Raw genomic sequence first — 15091 nt, 5'->3', positions numbered from 1 at the left:
AGGATGGTCACAATGGATGGAATGGAGTAGTCGCTAGTAGCTGGTCGCTGGTTATGGAGTAGGTGCTTTCACCAGAACAAAATATATCTCACACATTTAAAATGTAATGACGCATTGTAAATGAAGTCCTGCTGATGATTACTCCTTCGTCGTCTCTCCAGCCGTTGGTGAAGAAGGAAGGATTTATCGGCGTTGAGCCGCTGCAGCTTTAAAATGGCGGCGAAGATGGCAAACAGCAAAGGAGACTCTTTCGTTGTCGTCATGATTGTTTAACCAAATAAACGAAATCCACTTCGCTAAATAGTCTTGGTAATGTCGAACAAAAGGCACTAATTATTAAATATTGACGTGTTGAGTGACTCGTGAATAAGGATAGGACAAGCCGGGAGGCGACGATGGTTCATGGGCATTATTGAGGAAGCCCTACCGTAAAAACCTATCTCTTCCGTCAAAATTGACCAAATCAAATCGGATTTTTTTATATGTTGTACTTATGGACATTATGCATAGCTTCGGGGAAATGAAATTGCGAGAAAAAAAAAAGTTCAAGTGGGCGTGGCTCCGCGCACAAGGGGCGTGGGACGCCCCTCATACAACAAGGACAAATGTGTCCAAGAGCCGCGTCATAAAGGTTTTGTCTTCACCAGAAGAAGAAGAACAACAACGCGGAGCTCTCTTAGAGCCAGCGTTCGCAACGCGACGCCGCTAATAAAAAATAAAAAATAGATATATAAATAACAACTTCCGATATTTCGTCACGTGCCTTGATGGAGCCAATAGCGAGACCCGTCATGGAGGCTACTGTTCATGACGAGAAAATCGTGTATTTACGAAATTACAACACATTAAATGGAATAATCTTTAAATAGTAACGTGAACTTTTCGAAACTTTAAAGCAAATGTCCGAATATATTAAAAAGTTGATGATAGACGCTCTCAAAAGGCACCGTCAATGCGAGGATGTGTACAAGTGTTTAATATTTAAGGAGATACGGATGTTGTATAAAAGAGCCGCGTCCTAAAGGTTGAAGAAGACGCAGCAGCAGCAGCAGCAGCAGCAGCAGCAGCAGCAGCAGCAGCAGCAGCAGCAGCAGCAGCAGCAGCAGCAGCAGCAGCAGCAGCAGCAGCAGCAGCAGCAAAAAAGACACAACTGGATCCCATGAGCGATTGGCTGCAAGAGTTCACAATTTGCTTCATTTCAAATATTCGGGAAAAAAAACGAATTCATCCGATTCCTATCCAGGTTCCTCCTTCTCATGACTCCAATGCCGGACTAACCCATTTGAAATTAATTTATTTTAATCCCATTCTGAATTAAATTGACTAATATTAATAGCGTCACGGGTCAGGTGTCCGATCAAAGTAGCCGGTCATCACTGCCGGCAGTTATAAAGTGGACTTCTAATTATACGTCTGATTGATTCATGTAACGAACCAGACACAAAAACAAGTTCTGACGAACGTCTGCAATCTCTTATTGTCCTTTTTCTTCTTTATTTTATAATTTGTTTCTTTTTCTGATTATTAATCGGAATAGCGACGCAAACGAGAAGAACTCTTTGGGGTGTATTGTTTCAATCTACGCGTTATGGCTGGCATTCCCTCTTTTTAAGTGCTTGATGCGAACGATTTAATTCCATTTGATAAACCACATTCCACAACACGTAATGTGGTTTTTAGCAATTTGCACAATTCCTATTGAAAGGATTTGTTGAAAAATGTGGAATATTTAAAGAAAACAAGTTTAGTCGTTCTTCCCAGCCACGCAGGAGGGTCAAAGTGAACACCTGACGGGGCCTGCGGAAGCGTTTCTCGGGTTCTCGGGTTCTCACGGAGGAGGCAGAGAAATCGAGCAAGTCGGACAAATAAGAGACATCGACAAGTAAACGAGTTGTCCAGCGTCGCTATTTTCGTCTCCACAACCATGGGCACCCGAGATGACGAGTATGATTACTTGTTTAAAGGTAAGAGGATCCCGAGTCCGTTTCTGGGTGTCTCTGTCCACTCGCGGTGTTTACTCTAACGTGGACGGGATGACGGGTGTTGTCCACCTTGCCCGGCTCCATCCCGACGTTGGTTCCCTTTGGGCCGACGCTCGTGTTCAGGGAGACCTCATCGTGTTGTGTGTCTGTTTGACCGTTCACGGGCATTCTGATCGTTTTGTGGAGGCTTTGGCATTTATTTTTTCCTTCTCATTGGGAAATGATTATTTTGGTTGGGGAGGGGATGGAGGGGATGGAGGGGATGTATGCATCGCCAAATGCTTGTTCTTGTCGCTTTACATTCCTTGCATCTTGGAAATGAAACGAGGACCAAACTCGATCTGGAAACGGTCTTCGTGTCACCATGGCAATCGTACTCGAGGCACGTGAACATCGCTATGTAATCGATGCCCGTGCACCTTGTGACCACGGCACCATCCTAAAGACACGTGCACCATATGACAACGGCACCATCCTAAAGACACGTGCACCATATGATCACTGCACCATCCTAAAAGCACATGCACCATATGATCACGGCACCATCCTAAAAGCACATGCACCATATGCCCACAGCACCATCCCAAAGGCACATGCACCATATGCCCACAGCACCATCCCAAAGGCACATGCACCATATGCCCACAGCACCATCCCAAAGGCACATGCACCATATGACCACAGCACCATCCCAGAGGCACATGCACCATATGACCACGGCACCATCCCAAAGGCACATGCACCATCCCAAAGGCACATGCACCATATGACCACAGCACCATCCCTAAGGCACATGCACCATCCCAAAGGCACGTGCACCATATGATCACTGCACCATCCCAAAGGCACGTGCACCATATGACCACAGCACCATCCCAAAGGCACGAGCACCATATGACCACAGCAACATCCCAAAGGCACGTGCACCATATGACCACAGCACCATCCCAAAGGCACATGCACCATCCCAAAGGCACGAGCACCATATGACCACAGCGCCATCCCAAAGGCACGAGCACCATATGCCCACAGCGCCATCCTAAAGGCACGTGTTTTGTTTTTAAAAAGTACAAAAACTCTTGACATTAAATAGAAACAATCAGATAGGACATCCATCATTTCCTCTGTGAGGGTGAAGATTGTAACATACAGCATATGGTAGGGTAGCCGCACAACTTTCGCTGTTTCCATTTGATAAATTGGTTTTACAGCTTTGCTTGGCTGTTTCTGAAGGGACAGTCTGGTGATGCAAAAGCAACTTTATTTATTTTGTTCCAATTCCGTTCTGTAATCCTTGCTGGTGGGCATTTATGGGGAAGGACCTGGAGGAGTAGATATGGTTCTGAGAAGAATGGCAGGAGACTGTGGCGGAAGTGATGAACTTTCACCATTGCATCCTGTTTGGTAACTTGGCTGCACTTTTTTTTTTTTCTTTGCCTTTTCCACATGACCATTGGTGGTAGGTTTATTATTATTATTATTATTATTATTATTATTATTATTCTTATTATCATTATTTTTGGTTTGTTTGTTTGTTTCACATGATCCATTTTCTGACTTGCTCAGCAATGGCGACTGTCCAACTGATGAACTTGTCCGACTGGTTTGGTCGGTGATGAGAAAAGGTAAATGATTTGCTTGGAAGTGATGACTGGAGTTAATCCATTTTCAAACATGGTTCATTTGGTGGGCGTCTGTTTGTACATGGGAACGTTTGGGAGAAGGTGAGGAAAAGGGGTGTTCAGTGAGGGGGAGGGGGAGGGGGCGGCATTAAAAATTCAGTGGTGGTTGCGTATGTATCGAGATGGATTGCCACTTCATGCATTCTTTGTCAGTTGAGTACTGTTGAAGGTTCATGGAAAGCAGTGGAATGATAATGTGTCCCTGTTTGGAAGATGGAATGTTACATCTGAATGTTTATCCTGTTTTGGTCCTTTTTTTTTTTGTTTGTTTGTTTGTTTTTGCTGTTTTTGGAAATTTGTTTCCTCTCATTTGGAGTTTGCCTTTTAATTTGTATATTTATTTATTTATGAAATGCCCCTTTCTCTGTGGTTGACCTGCGTCCAAGTCAAGCCCAACCTTGTCATCCCATCAGTCTGCTCTTGTGTTGTTGGAATGCGTGAAGATAGATATCTGTGCAGCTTCGGGATCCTCACCAAACCTGTCTTGACTGTGAACCGGCAATTCTCAATCCCACGTTTGTGACGGGTTAATAAGCCTCCTGGGTTCGAAGACCGGATGTTTTGTGAACGATCATCTTGCCAAACAGCCTTTGAGATCAAATGATATCGAGAGAATAGTTGTGACGTCTTTGTTCTTGGAATGGCGTGGGCTGATGTTGAAGGGTGTTTCCCAAAAGTGTGAAAATGAAGACGTGTATCGCCGTACACGAGCAGCATGGGTGTGTCCACATCCATGATGTAATTTTACATGTATATATATTTTTTAAATCTAATTTTGCTTTTGCCTGCTACAATGACTTTGTGGTATTTTGTCTCATCAAAATGCCGCACCTTCCATTGCAGTCCTGTTTGTCATTCCTTTATTTATTTTCAAAATATCTTGCGAGGTTTGAGGAGTGTTGAGAAAATGGAGGATGAAGGAAAGGTATGTGGCTTTAATTTATCATGCATTTATTTTTTTTTCTCTCTCTCTCTCGGTGCAGCGAATGGTCATCCGAGAAGTATGCATAACATTCTCAAGCCTACCCACAGCAATGCAACAGGGAAATCAGCGAGAAACACACAAGTAAATGTTTGGCTACTTTTAGTAGAAAGGTTGGCTGTCACTGATTAATTTATTTTCACCTCTGCCACCAAAGGTAGATGGAGGTGATGTTTTCACCCTTGTGTGTTTGTCTGCCTGTGACCAAGATATCTCAGTTTTGGAAAGATTCAGACGAAACTTTGTGGACAGGTTGGGTGTGTCGCAAGGACGAATTGATTCAATTTTAGTTTGGATCCTGCCCTGGATCCAGACACAACAACTTGGTAATTTTTTTTCTTTTAAGTCTTTCATCACCGTGTGGCAGTCACCATTGAGATGTGGCCAAAAAAGCGATATAGAGCATGATATTTCAAAACGTTGTGGATTCTTTGGGTTGGTGACAAGAACGAGTGGATTAGGCTTTAGTTCAGATCCAGATCCTGCATATCTGTGGGATACAAAATGCAAACTGTTCAGCCTGGAGGAGGTATGCGTTCTTCCGAGTGCCGTTCTGGTTTATTTTTACTGTATTTTAATTAAGAGTTTGGAGCTTTGAAAAGAAAAGTTGAAGGATTGGCATTTGATGGTGTTATGCATGTACTTGTAAAAGTAAACTTTCATTGCTCTGTGCATGAAGGTGGCTGGTTTTATTGTGGTTCAGGATTTGATTTGAGTCTCCTTCGGCTTTCCACCTCACGTTTGCAGTTATTCAAACCTTGTGTTTTATGTCTTTTTTTTGTTGTTGTTGTTGTTGTTGTTGTTGAGTTGTTTTTGAAAAGGGGAAATTTCTCCCATTGTCTGCCCTTGCATTATTTGTGTTTACAAGAAACAAGATGAGCAGGGATTGACCTGGCCCTCCAAGAGTTCAACCACATTCTGCAACCTTCTCAATTATAGTTGCGAAGTATAGAGCAACTCATAGCATGCCTGACTCAATAAAATGGTGCAGAGTCCCATTATATTTTTCTTGCAGCGAAGATTCATCGATCTGAACAATTCTAGCTTGTTGGTCAGAACAATTTTATCCCTCTGTCTGAGTATCCTGGGCATCTGTTTTTGGTCCATGTTTGTTTCTCTTTATCTGCATCTACTTGGTACAATTTAACAATTTTGAGATCTGCTTTCATTGCAATGCTGATGATGCCCAGATTATTTATATATATATATATATATATATATATATATATATATATATATGTATGTATGTATATGTATGTATGTCGGGGGCGTGAAGACTACGAGGAGGGAAGGGGGGGGGGGAGGGAGCTTCCTCAGACTCCCACCAGACTCTCCGGAATCGCAGACCATCGCACACGAATAACTCTGTGACGCGGTGGGTCGCTAATCTACCGTGAATGCCAATAACTCGACCACGTGACTTCTGGTCCTCTGTCTAATGAATACCGGTGATCTAATTTCCAGGGGACACTCCCTCGGTACATCTTGTTCAAACCGGATCAGATGCAGCCAAGCGTAACTGCCCGAGGACGTACCTTCTCGGAAAACAGATCGTTGGGGGATAACGTCCCGGCTAGGATACGGACCATGCTAAACCACTGAAGGAAAAGATGAAAACGAGCTGGGAACGTTCATTTACAATCAAGCGAGGAAAAGTATGTGGCACAGTGAATGGGTCTATTCTTATGTACAGCAGGGATAGCAAGGAATTTGTGGGGTGTGACAAAAGGCAAGCAATTTACAAAAGCCAACAGAGCAGACTTCTTCCATGATATCTTCGACAATTTTAACTTATGCTACGACAGGGACACACGCACACACGCACACACGCACACACGCACACACGCACACACGCACACACGCACACACGCACACACGCACACACGCACACACGCACACACGCACACACGCACACACACGCACACACGCACACACGCACACACGCACACACGCACACACGCACACACGCTAAAGATGAGATGGGCAGAAAGAGAGCAGATGAGGACTAATGGCCTCGCAATACCTGGCACGGTTGGCCGACCAACGTAACCCAGTACACTTTGGGGAGGTCAAAGGGAGAAATACTGGTGTCTCAGGTGTGGGAGCGATAAGTGTGGTGTAGTGCAATATGGGGGTGTGGTGCCATGCCAGAGGAAACTGTGATTGCGAATCTGTAATGGATGCTCTTTTGTGCATCCAAAGGGGACGAGATAGAGGGGTGGAAAGAAAGAGAAAGAGAAAAGAGATGTGTGAGGTACAAGATTTCTCGCCTCGTCGTGTATAGGTCTGTGAGTGTTGCCTGTACCTCCGTGGGACGCTCCGCTTCAGCGATCCCACCTCAAGAGTCGGCGCATTATCTCCTGCTTGGTAACTTTGCCGAGGCTCGTGGAAACATGTGCTCCGCACTGGTCCCAGGAGAACCTCTGTTGCACACCAACCATGAGTGTAGATGCAGCAACTGGCAGACAACGAGGAGCAGTGAAGAAGAGGGCAGAGAGGTGAAGGCAGGCAAAAAAGAGGGTGAACGGCTTTGCGATCCGCCTTTTATAAGCCTTGGGCGAAGGGTGGGGTGACAACCTGAATTGCGCTTCCCTATTGGGCCATGGCGGTCCCTGCCACGCCAGGCTCCTGGGGCCGGAAGTGGTCTCATTCTTACATCCGGCGCGACACGTTGAACTCCTGGATCGCCCCCCCCCCCCATGATCCCCATCTCTCGCCGCCCGTCCTGCCGTGTTCTGGCGACTGGGCGAGTGTTGTACTAATCCCGCGTGCCCATTCGGGGCATCCCTGGTGAGGTGCGGTTGTTGCTGTTTACATCCGTTGCTTGTCCCCACATCACGCAGTCCGAGTAACCTGAGCCGTGCAGCACGCCTCTGTCTCGTGGAGAATTTCATCGATACAGAGGTACGAGGAGGCGCTGGATAATTTTTTCCTGTGTGTGGAAGATGGTGGTCAAGATGGTGAGCGAAGGTTGAGCAAGGTGAGGCGCCATTGTAAATTTGCACACGGATTTGAATGAAAGGGCGTGCCATGTGCGCGCCGGGCAACATCTTTGTTGTTGTGGGGATTCTCACAGGAGGCTGCTTGGTGCTGTTGTTCATGTGTGTGCTTGCTTGCTTGCTTGCTTGCTTGCTTGCTTGATTTGATTTGTATCATGGATAAAAGGAAAGGGTTGAAATGGAAGATAGAGATGTAATTAGACCGAGCCACAAGACCAACGCAATGCACTTCGTCCCGTTAACCCACTGGACATGAGGGGGAAGTCTGACTGCACGAAATAAGTGCCTTGGGATCACTGTATGTTGGGTGCCATTGCCTTGAAGGCATGCGGTTTTGCCGAACTGCAACAATGAAAGACATCACCTGGAAGGTACCAAACATTAGTATCAGTGAGTGGTTAGAAAGACCTTTATATCCTGCCGGACCCTGACATTCATGGACCCCCATGTATTCCCAGGTAATAAAGCATGACCTGCTTCTATATTCGCGGATTGTTATCTTGCCAAAACAAAGTTTTTGCAAGATATGTTAGTCAGCTTGTATGTTTTTTTTTATTTTTTATTTTTTCGTTTGTTTGTCTGTAATCACGTATAAAAAATTCTGCAGAGCACAGTTATCATTGGAAATTTTTGTAACCGCATATCAGAGGCCTATAGAGGTCCCTTTCAGCACACAAAATTTTGAAGGTCAAAGTCAAAGGTCAAGGTCACTTTGTCGCAAATCAGGGGAGTCGACGAAACCCTTATTTTTTGAGTAATTTTGATCGGATCGTCTCCAAACTTCATGGGAATATAGTTCATGTTCTGGCGCTCAGCTGATTAATTTTTGGTGGCGATTGGCCTTGACCTTCATGGTTAGCGCCTGAGGTCAAACGTATTTGACCCCAAGGTCAAATTTTCAAGTTTTAGGAACCATATCGTGGAGTACCTCAAATTGAACACCTCGATGAGTGCTTTCTAGATATGTCAAGCTTGAGACATTATGATGTCATTTGGTGACGTTATGAGGCAAAAGCATATTTTTCATGGTTACTCTGAAGAACGATTCTCATCGGAATCTCTCGTAGGCAGATATTCCTCAAGGAGTCGCTCCTGGTGGATAGCAGCTCTGTTCACCTCAGTGTGACCTTAAAGAAGTCACACGTGGTCACCTTTTGGCAAGATACGGGTCATCCTGTGGGTGACATTGGTTTATTTTTTTTGTTCGTTTGTTTTTATTTGTTATTATTATCATTATCATTACTCGTACGTGCCTGTAAAAAAAAAAAAAAATAATAAATAAACCACACAGGCCGTTTCTTCGCTCTCACGTGCCTGTACGTGCGTGACCCGGAAGTTCAATATTATTCACAGTTACGATTATTCGCAATTTATTTTTAATACCCAATTATTCAATTAGCGCCAACGTATTTTACCTTTTCGCAATGTCGTGGCAAGGAAAAACAAAAAGAGAAGAGAAGAGAGAGAAAAAATTTACTTCCTGGTTCGGAGCATACCAGCACTCTGATGTTACCGAAATTTATACACTGTCTAATATGAAAACGATCATAACTTGGGCCATTGTGTTTATCTATAAATGCGCATAAGAAATCGAGAAATTATTAGAATACACGAAGTCATCACTCTCCGGAAGCCTGTACGTTGTAACCCGTAATGGGGAACGCGGCTGTGCTTCCCTTCCCCATCGGCCACGCCCACGCAACAACGTGTCTTGCCATTGGTTGGTAAATAAATGGCCATAACTTGGGAAGCACTTGTCCGATTAATATCAAACCTTGAAAAGGCACATCCTCAGGTCCCCAGCAATATACCTGGCAAGTTTCAAATAGATCGGACCAGAGGTTGTCGAGAAACAGTGTACACACGCGCACACGCACACGCACACATACATACATATACACACACATACACACACATACACACACATACACACACACACATACACACACACATACACATACACACACATACACACACATACACACACATACACACACATACATACACACACATACACACACATACATACACACATACATACACACACATATACACACACATATACACACACATATACACACACATACACACACATATACACACACACGTTGCTGGAATTATAGATAGATTATTATATAAACACTTCAGGACTGGTCTCCTCTCTCTACCTGGGAAATTGGAAATCGGTCAGCATCACAGCATTACTTAAAAAGGTGTAAAAACAGATCCTCTTCACGACATCCCAATAGGCTAACTTCCAATCATCAGTAAGGTCACGGAATCCATCATCGCATCTGACATAAAATCATTCCTTTTCTCCAACAGCTTCATCTCAGATAATCATTTCGGATTGAGACCTGGTCACTCTACCTTGGACATGCTGTTTCTACTCTCCCAACAATGGATGGAGGCCCCCATTATCAGACATGAGATCAGGGCCGTCTCCCTGGACATGTCTCGAGCTTTGATATTGTCTGGCATCCTGCCTTGCTCTCCAAAATGTCTGCCTATGGAATCCAAGGCCAACTCCACTCTTGGATTACTCGTTTCCTCTGCTCTCGTAGCCAATGTTGAGCACTCAATGGAATCCTTTCTTCTCTTCTCCCTGGCCCAGTAATATTCCTTATCTTCATCAATGATCCCTGACTCGGATAATCTTCTTTATCTATTTGCTGATGACTCCACCCCTCTGCCATGACATCTCTCATCCTTCAGACAGGCAGTCTGCAGCCTCTTCCCCCTCTTCAGACCTTGACAAAATCACAAGATGTTCAAACACTTGGAATATGTCTTTCATTCCAAAAAAAAAATACTCAAACTCTACCTCTCTGAAAGGACCGTCTGCAAACCCTCATGTCTACTTTCTTAACAATCCTCTTGATGGAGTTGTCATTCAAACTCCTGGGTCTCACTCTCAGCCATGATCTTTCTTGGGCCCCAGGCAAAAATGCTACAGTTAGAACGTACTCTCATATACTACAGTTGGTAATCTGTCCACCTACAGTTGTCTGCATAGAATTACAATAGGAAAGAAATCCTATTTTTGCTTGGGGGCAAACCACATTTCAAAGTTGGCCTTCAAAGCCAGCCACTGACTGGGCATCCTCCGTTGTGCAAAGTCCTTCCTTGGCACACCCAAACTCCGATCCACCTGTTAGGCCTTCCTCCGCAGCTTGATGGAGTACTGCTTTCCCCTCTGGGCTGGCTCCCCTGCCTCACAACTTGTTCAGTTTCACACTGTGGAAACCAAGGCCTTTAACATTATTGGAATCTCCCACAATTAAGCAGAGTCTCTGGGCTTATCACTTCACCATCACAGACATGTCTGGTCTGTTTTCCACTCATTTCTGGTCTTGCACCCTCTGCTCTTTCCCTGCTTTGTCCCCCCCCCACCCCACCCACCACGGGTTTCCGCAAGGCTCACATGGTCCACCATCAACATCCTTTTGGTGAAACTACCTAAATCCAGGATCACTGTTTACCTCCACTCATTTGTTCCTCTTCTTTTTTTCTTTTTTCCACCTGTGGAATCGACTGCCACATCGTCTTCAATCTCATCCTTTCCTCCAGGTCTTCAAGACAGCTGTTCATCACTATCTCAGATCATCCACAATCCAAAACCATAATATTTTCTATCCTCGTTAACTCCACCCAAATCCCTCCTAATTGTCAAATCCTTGGAATTTCCTTGTTTATCCATCTTGTCCACCCCATGCATGCATGTTTTGCATTCTGTTCTTGTCTGCTATGTCCTGATCCGTTGAGTTTACTGAACCTCTTCCACGAGCCTCGACTGTGTATCCAAAAAAACCCCTCAAGCGTGACATTTAGGCTTGCACCATCTCTAATCTCTGTCGTCAGCAGTGCAGCACAATAGACAACATATAAGATGACTGAGAACTAAAATATTATCCTGAACTTTGTGTTGACCAGATCTTTCAATAGTCCTTTTCCTCTCATTCACACAACGGTGTTGGCTGACATTCCACAACATGGTCAAGGATGGTTGTGGAATCTTATTACTACTTTTAGATGCACACACCTCTTGGGATGAGTGGACATTGTCTAACTCTAAGATATAAAAGTGATGCATATCCAAAGCGAAGGGCACTCGGTAGAGCACATACCTTTGCTTAGATTCGGATCTTCACCAAAATCGAATCGATTCGTCTTTGTCACACACCCAACCAGTCTACCAAGTTTTGTCTGGATCAGTCCACAACTTTTTGAGATATCGTGCCATATATCGTTTCTGGCCCCATCTCTCAATGGTGATGAATCACTTTTTAAAATTCTAGTATCCAGATCCGTAACTTCACTAAAATTTAATCATTTTGTCCTTGTCACACACCCAACCTGTCCACAACATTTTGAGATGTCCTGTTCAGTTCATAGACAGACAGGCAGCGGTGAAAACATAACCTCTGTTCACCTTCGGTGGTGGAGGTAACAAGCAGACCTCAGTGAGAAATGAAAAGTCTTTATCCACTGAAAAACATCACTGACGTCGATAGAGGAGACCATAGATGTAAGTGTTGGAGCCTCTGTTCAAGTAATAGCTCATGTACGAAGCATTTTTAATTTACTCGAATTAATGTTGGAAGCATTCAGGCTCATGTTGGGGAATCCTGTTGGCAGGATGGGCATGGCTGGCTTTGGTAGTTACGACACAAAAGAGTTAGCACACAGGTGAGTGGTCATGGCAGGTAAAACAGGCAGGTGATGCTGGGATCGGGTGACAGGAAGGTGATGCAGGTCAATGACATAACTTGCAGGTTGATAGCACTGCTTGGTAGGTGATGCAGATTGGGGCCAGCAAGCAGGCAAGGCAGCTGGCTTCCGCCAAATCTGTCTTGACCTCATCTATCTATTCTTCAACCTACTCTGGGTCCTTCTAAGCTATATTAAAACCTGGTTCTTATACTCTACAAATGAAAAAGTTTTATTCGTATTAGCAAATTACATGTAGGGTGGTTGTGTCAACCCTCCCTCTCCCTTGGTGTGACGCACACAATCTGTGGCACAAACTTACACATGCAATCGGCCTCCCCCCCCCCCCCCCGCTCCCGACTCTTTCGTATCTTTGCTCTCCCCTCCCCCCCAACACCGGATTCTCACCCTTCCCCTCCCAACCCTAATGTATCAATCCCCTCCCCACTTCAGGCCTTCAAACAACTCTCCACCCCCCCCACCCCACCAGCACAACTCGTCAGTTCCTTGTTAGGAGTACAACCATTGTGCATGCTTGATGGACCTCGTGGCCTCCTCCTGCATTGAAGCTCCTCATCAGGGAACTCTTATTATATAAGGTGGGACTTTCTAAAGAAATTCTGCTTTCCAAATCCTCAGCTACTATGATTAACCTCGGTTTGGACTGCAGTCTGTCGAGCTGTCTTGACCACATAACTGGACACGCACGACCTGTATTATGCACACATTTTCCCAATTATCCTCCAAAGCCAGAAGCCTACGATACACAAGGTAGTAAGTTTGTTTCTTATCTTTGGGCTTGTCGGTGCACACAAGCCAATTTTATGCTGTTGTGGACACTTGCTTGCTGCTGTAGGTTAGGTCTCCTGGTTTGGTCTCATCATTTCCCTGTTCTTTAAACAAAGTCATTACTTCAGTGTTCTTTAAACAAATCTGAGACACAGACCTGTTCCTCTTCCACCATGAACAGAAAAGTAACTTCTTGCACTTCATTACTCCTTGTCCCTCCTCGTCATCCATTAATCATCGATATGCAACTCGCTGAATTCTGATGTGTGTATATATATATATATATATATATATATATATATATATATATATATATATATATATATATATATATATATATATATATATATATATATATATATATATATATATATATATATATATATATATATATATATATATGTTACTGGCCGGGGGGGTCGGCCGCCAACCGACCGCTCTGAACGGAGCCGCAAGTCGGCCCGACCGATCGCCCGGAATATAGATCGCCGCCTGGATAACTCTGAGCGACGGGTCCTTGTACAAGAACCGAAATACGCCAATCAGCAGATCACGTGGGGTAGGGTCGATTGCCAATCTTCAATTTACCAAAATACCGGGGTATTCCACCCTCGCCGGAATTCATACGGAACAAACCGCCGAGGCGAGCTTGTCCATGCGCGATTCCGAGCAGCGTAATCGCCGAGAACCGTCAGTCCAAATGTCCCCCTATTATGGCAAACCAACGGCTTTCTAACTCCCAACACACGAAATGTTCAGTCAATGAGGGAATGGACGCAATGAGCAGGTTTACATTCACACAAGGACATTTATTATAATGAAACACGTATGCAATTAAATAAGGCAAAACACGTATGCAATTATACAAGCAACAAAAGAACTACAACCGTCTACTTATTATGTACAGTCATTTACACTAAACAGCAGCTCCTACTTATTAGACGGACACACACACACACACACACACACACGAAACGGTGGCTGAGGCCTTTAATCACGAGCTCCAGCTCGGGAGGACAGGTGAGCTGAAACACAGAGCTTGACTCGAACCTTTCCACCTCGTGTGGTCTTCAACTTGTCCGGACCCGGGCTCCAGCGAGAGCGAGCTGGATCCAATCGCCGCGATCCTTCCCGAGCTCCCGCAAATCCTCCCGCGCTTCTCAACACGTGCCGGTGAGACGAGGCGCCGATCCTTCCTGTCGATCGTCGCTTCCCCGAGGATCCAACTCCAAGAAGAGGCCGATGCGTCGCACCAAGCCGGGAAACAAAATGGAGAACGAAAAGCTCCACAAACCAAGAAGAAGAGGAAGAAGCCTCCACTCGCAGCTCAAGCCGAACAACTGGCTCAAGTTCCTTCCAAAACAAAGCAGCAGCCGAAGCTCACTGAGCCAGCCGAAGCAAAAAGCTTCCAAAGGCCTCAAGCCAAGCAGGAACCGATGGCCTGCTGAACGACTGCTCTCTCCAAAGCAAAAAAGCTTACTCCTCCCACGGGACTCAGCACACGAACTCTGCAAACGGGACTCAGAACGGGACTCTTCACGAACTCCGCCACGGGACTCCCACACGAACAAAGAAAAGATGTCCTCTTTATCCTTTGCACCCCCTCCCTCGCACACGGCGTGACTCATGCCCTCGTGATCCACCCCCCGCTCAACCACGGGTGGGAGGGAGTTGTTGATGTCACCGCAGGGTTCTTCCTCTTTGCAGAAGAGAGGGGAGGGACGTCTCCATTGTTCGCTCCCTGACTATTAAATCGATCCGCAGCGCATCTAATCGATCTCAAAACATTTAAACAATGGAAGGTGAGCTATCTAGGGAACATGCACTTATCGACATGGCTGACTTAGGGAATCTGTATGTTGTGTGCAATTGAATTCCAAATTCGTAACTATATATATATATATATATATATATATATATATATATATATATATATATATATATATA

At 44.9% G+C, this 15091-nt stretch overlaps 1 protein-coding gene across 1 annotated transcript in view; it reads left to right on the top strand.

Moving 5' to 3' along the window:
• Positions 1-1717: 1717 nt before the first annotated feature.
• The window catches only part of LOC147027868 (ras-related protein Rab-11B-like), a 36365-nt gene continuing 22991 nt past the window's right edge, over positions 1718-15091 (top strand). Inside the window, exon 1 of the mRNA XM_085877574.1 lies at positions 1718-1964. Within this exon, the coding sequence (XP_085733700.1) occupies positions 1925-1964 (40 nt within the window). The 5' untranslated portion in view covers positions 1718-1924. The remainder of the gene's footprint in view (positions 1965-15091) is intronic.

Source organism: Eptatretus burgeri, chromosome 4, assembly GCF_056783735.1.
Source record: "Eptatretus burgeri isolate ZD-2024b chromosome 4, Ebu_testis_v1, whole genome shotgun sequence".
NCBI classification, from domain to species: domain Eukaryota; kingdom Metazoa; phylum Chordata; class Myxini; order Myxiniformes; family Myxinidae; genus Eptatretus; species Eptatretus burgeri.
The sequence above is the reverse complement of the archived record's forward strand: the minus strand, read 5'-3'. Positions and strand labels throughout refer to the sequence as shown.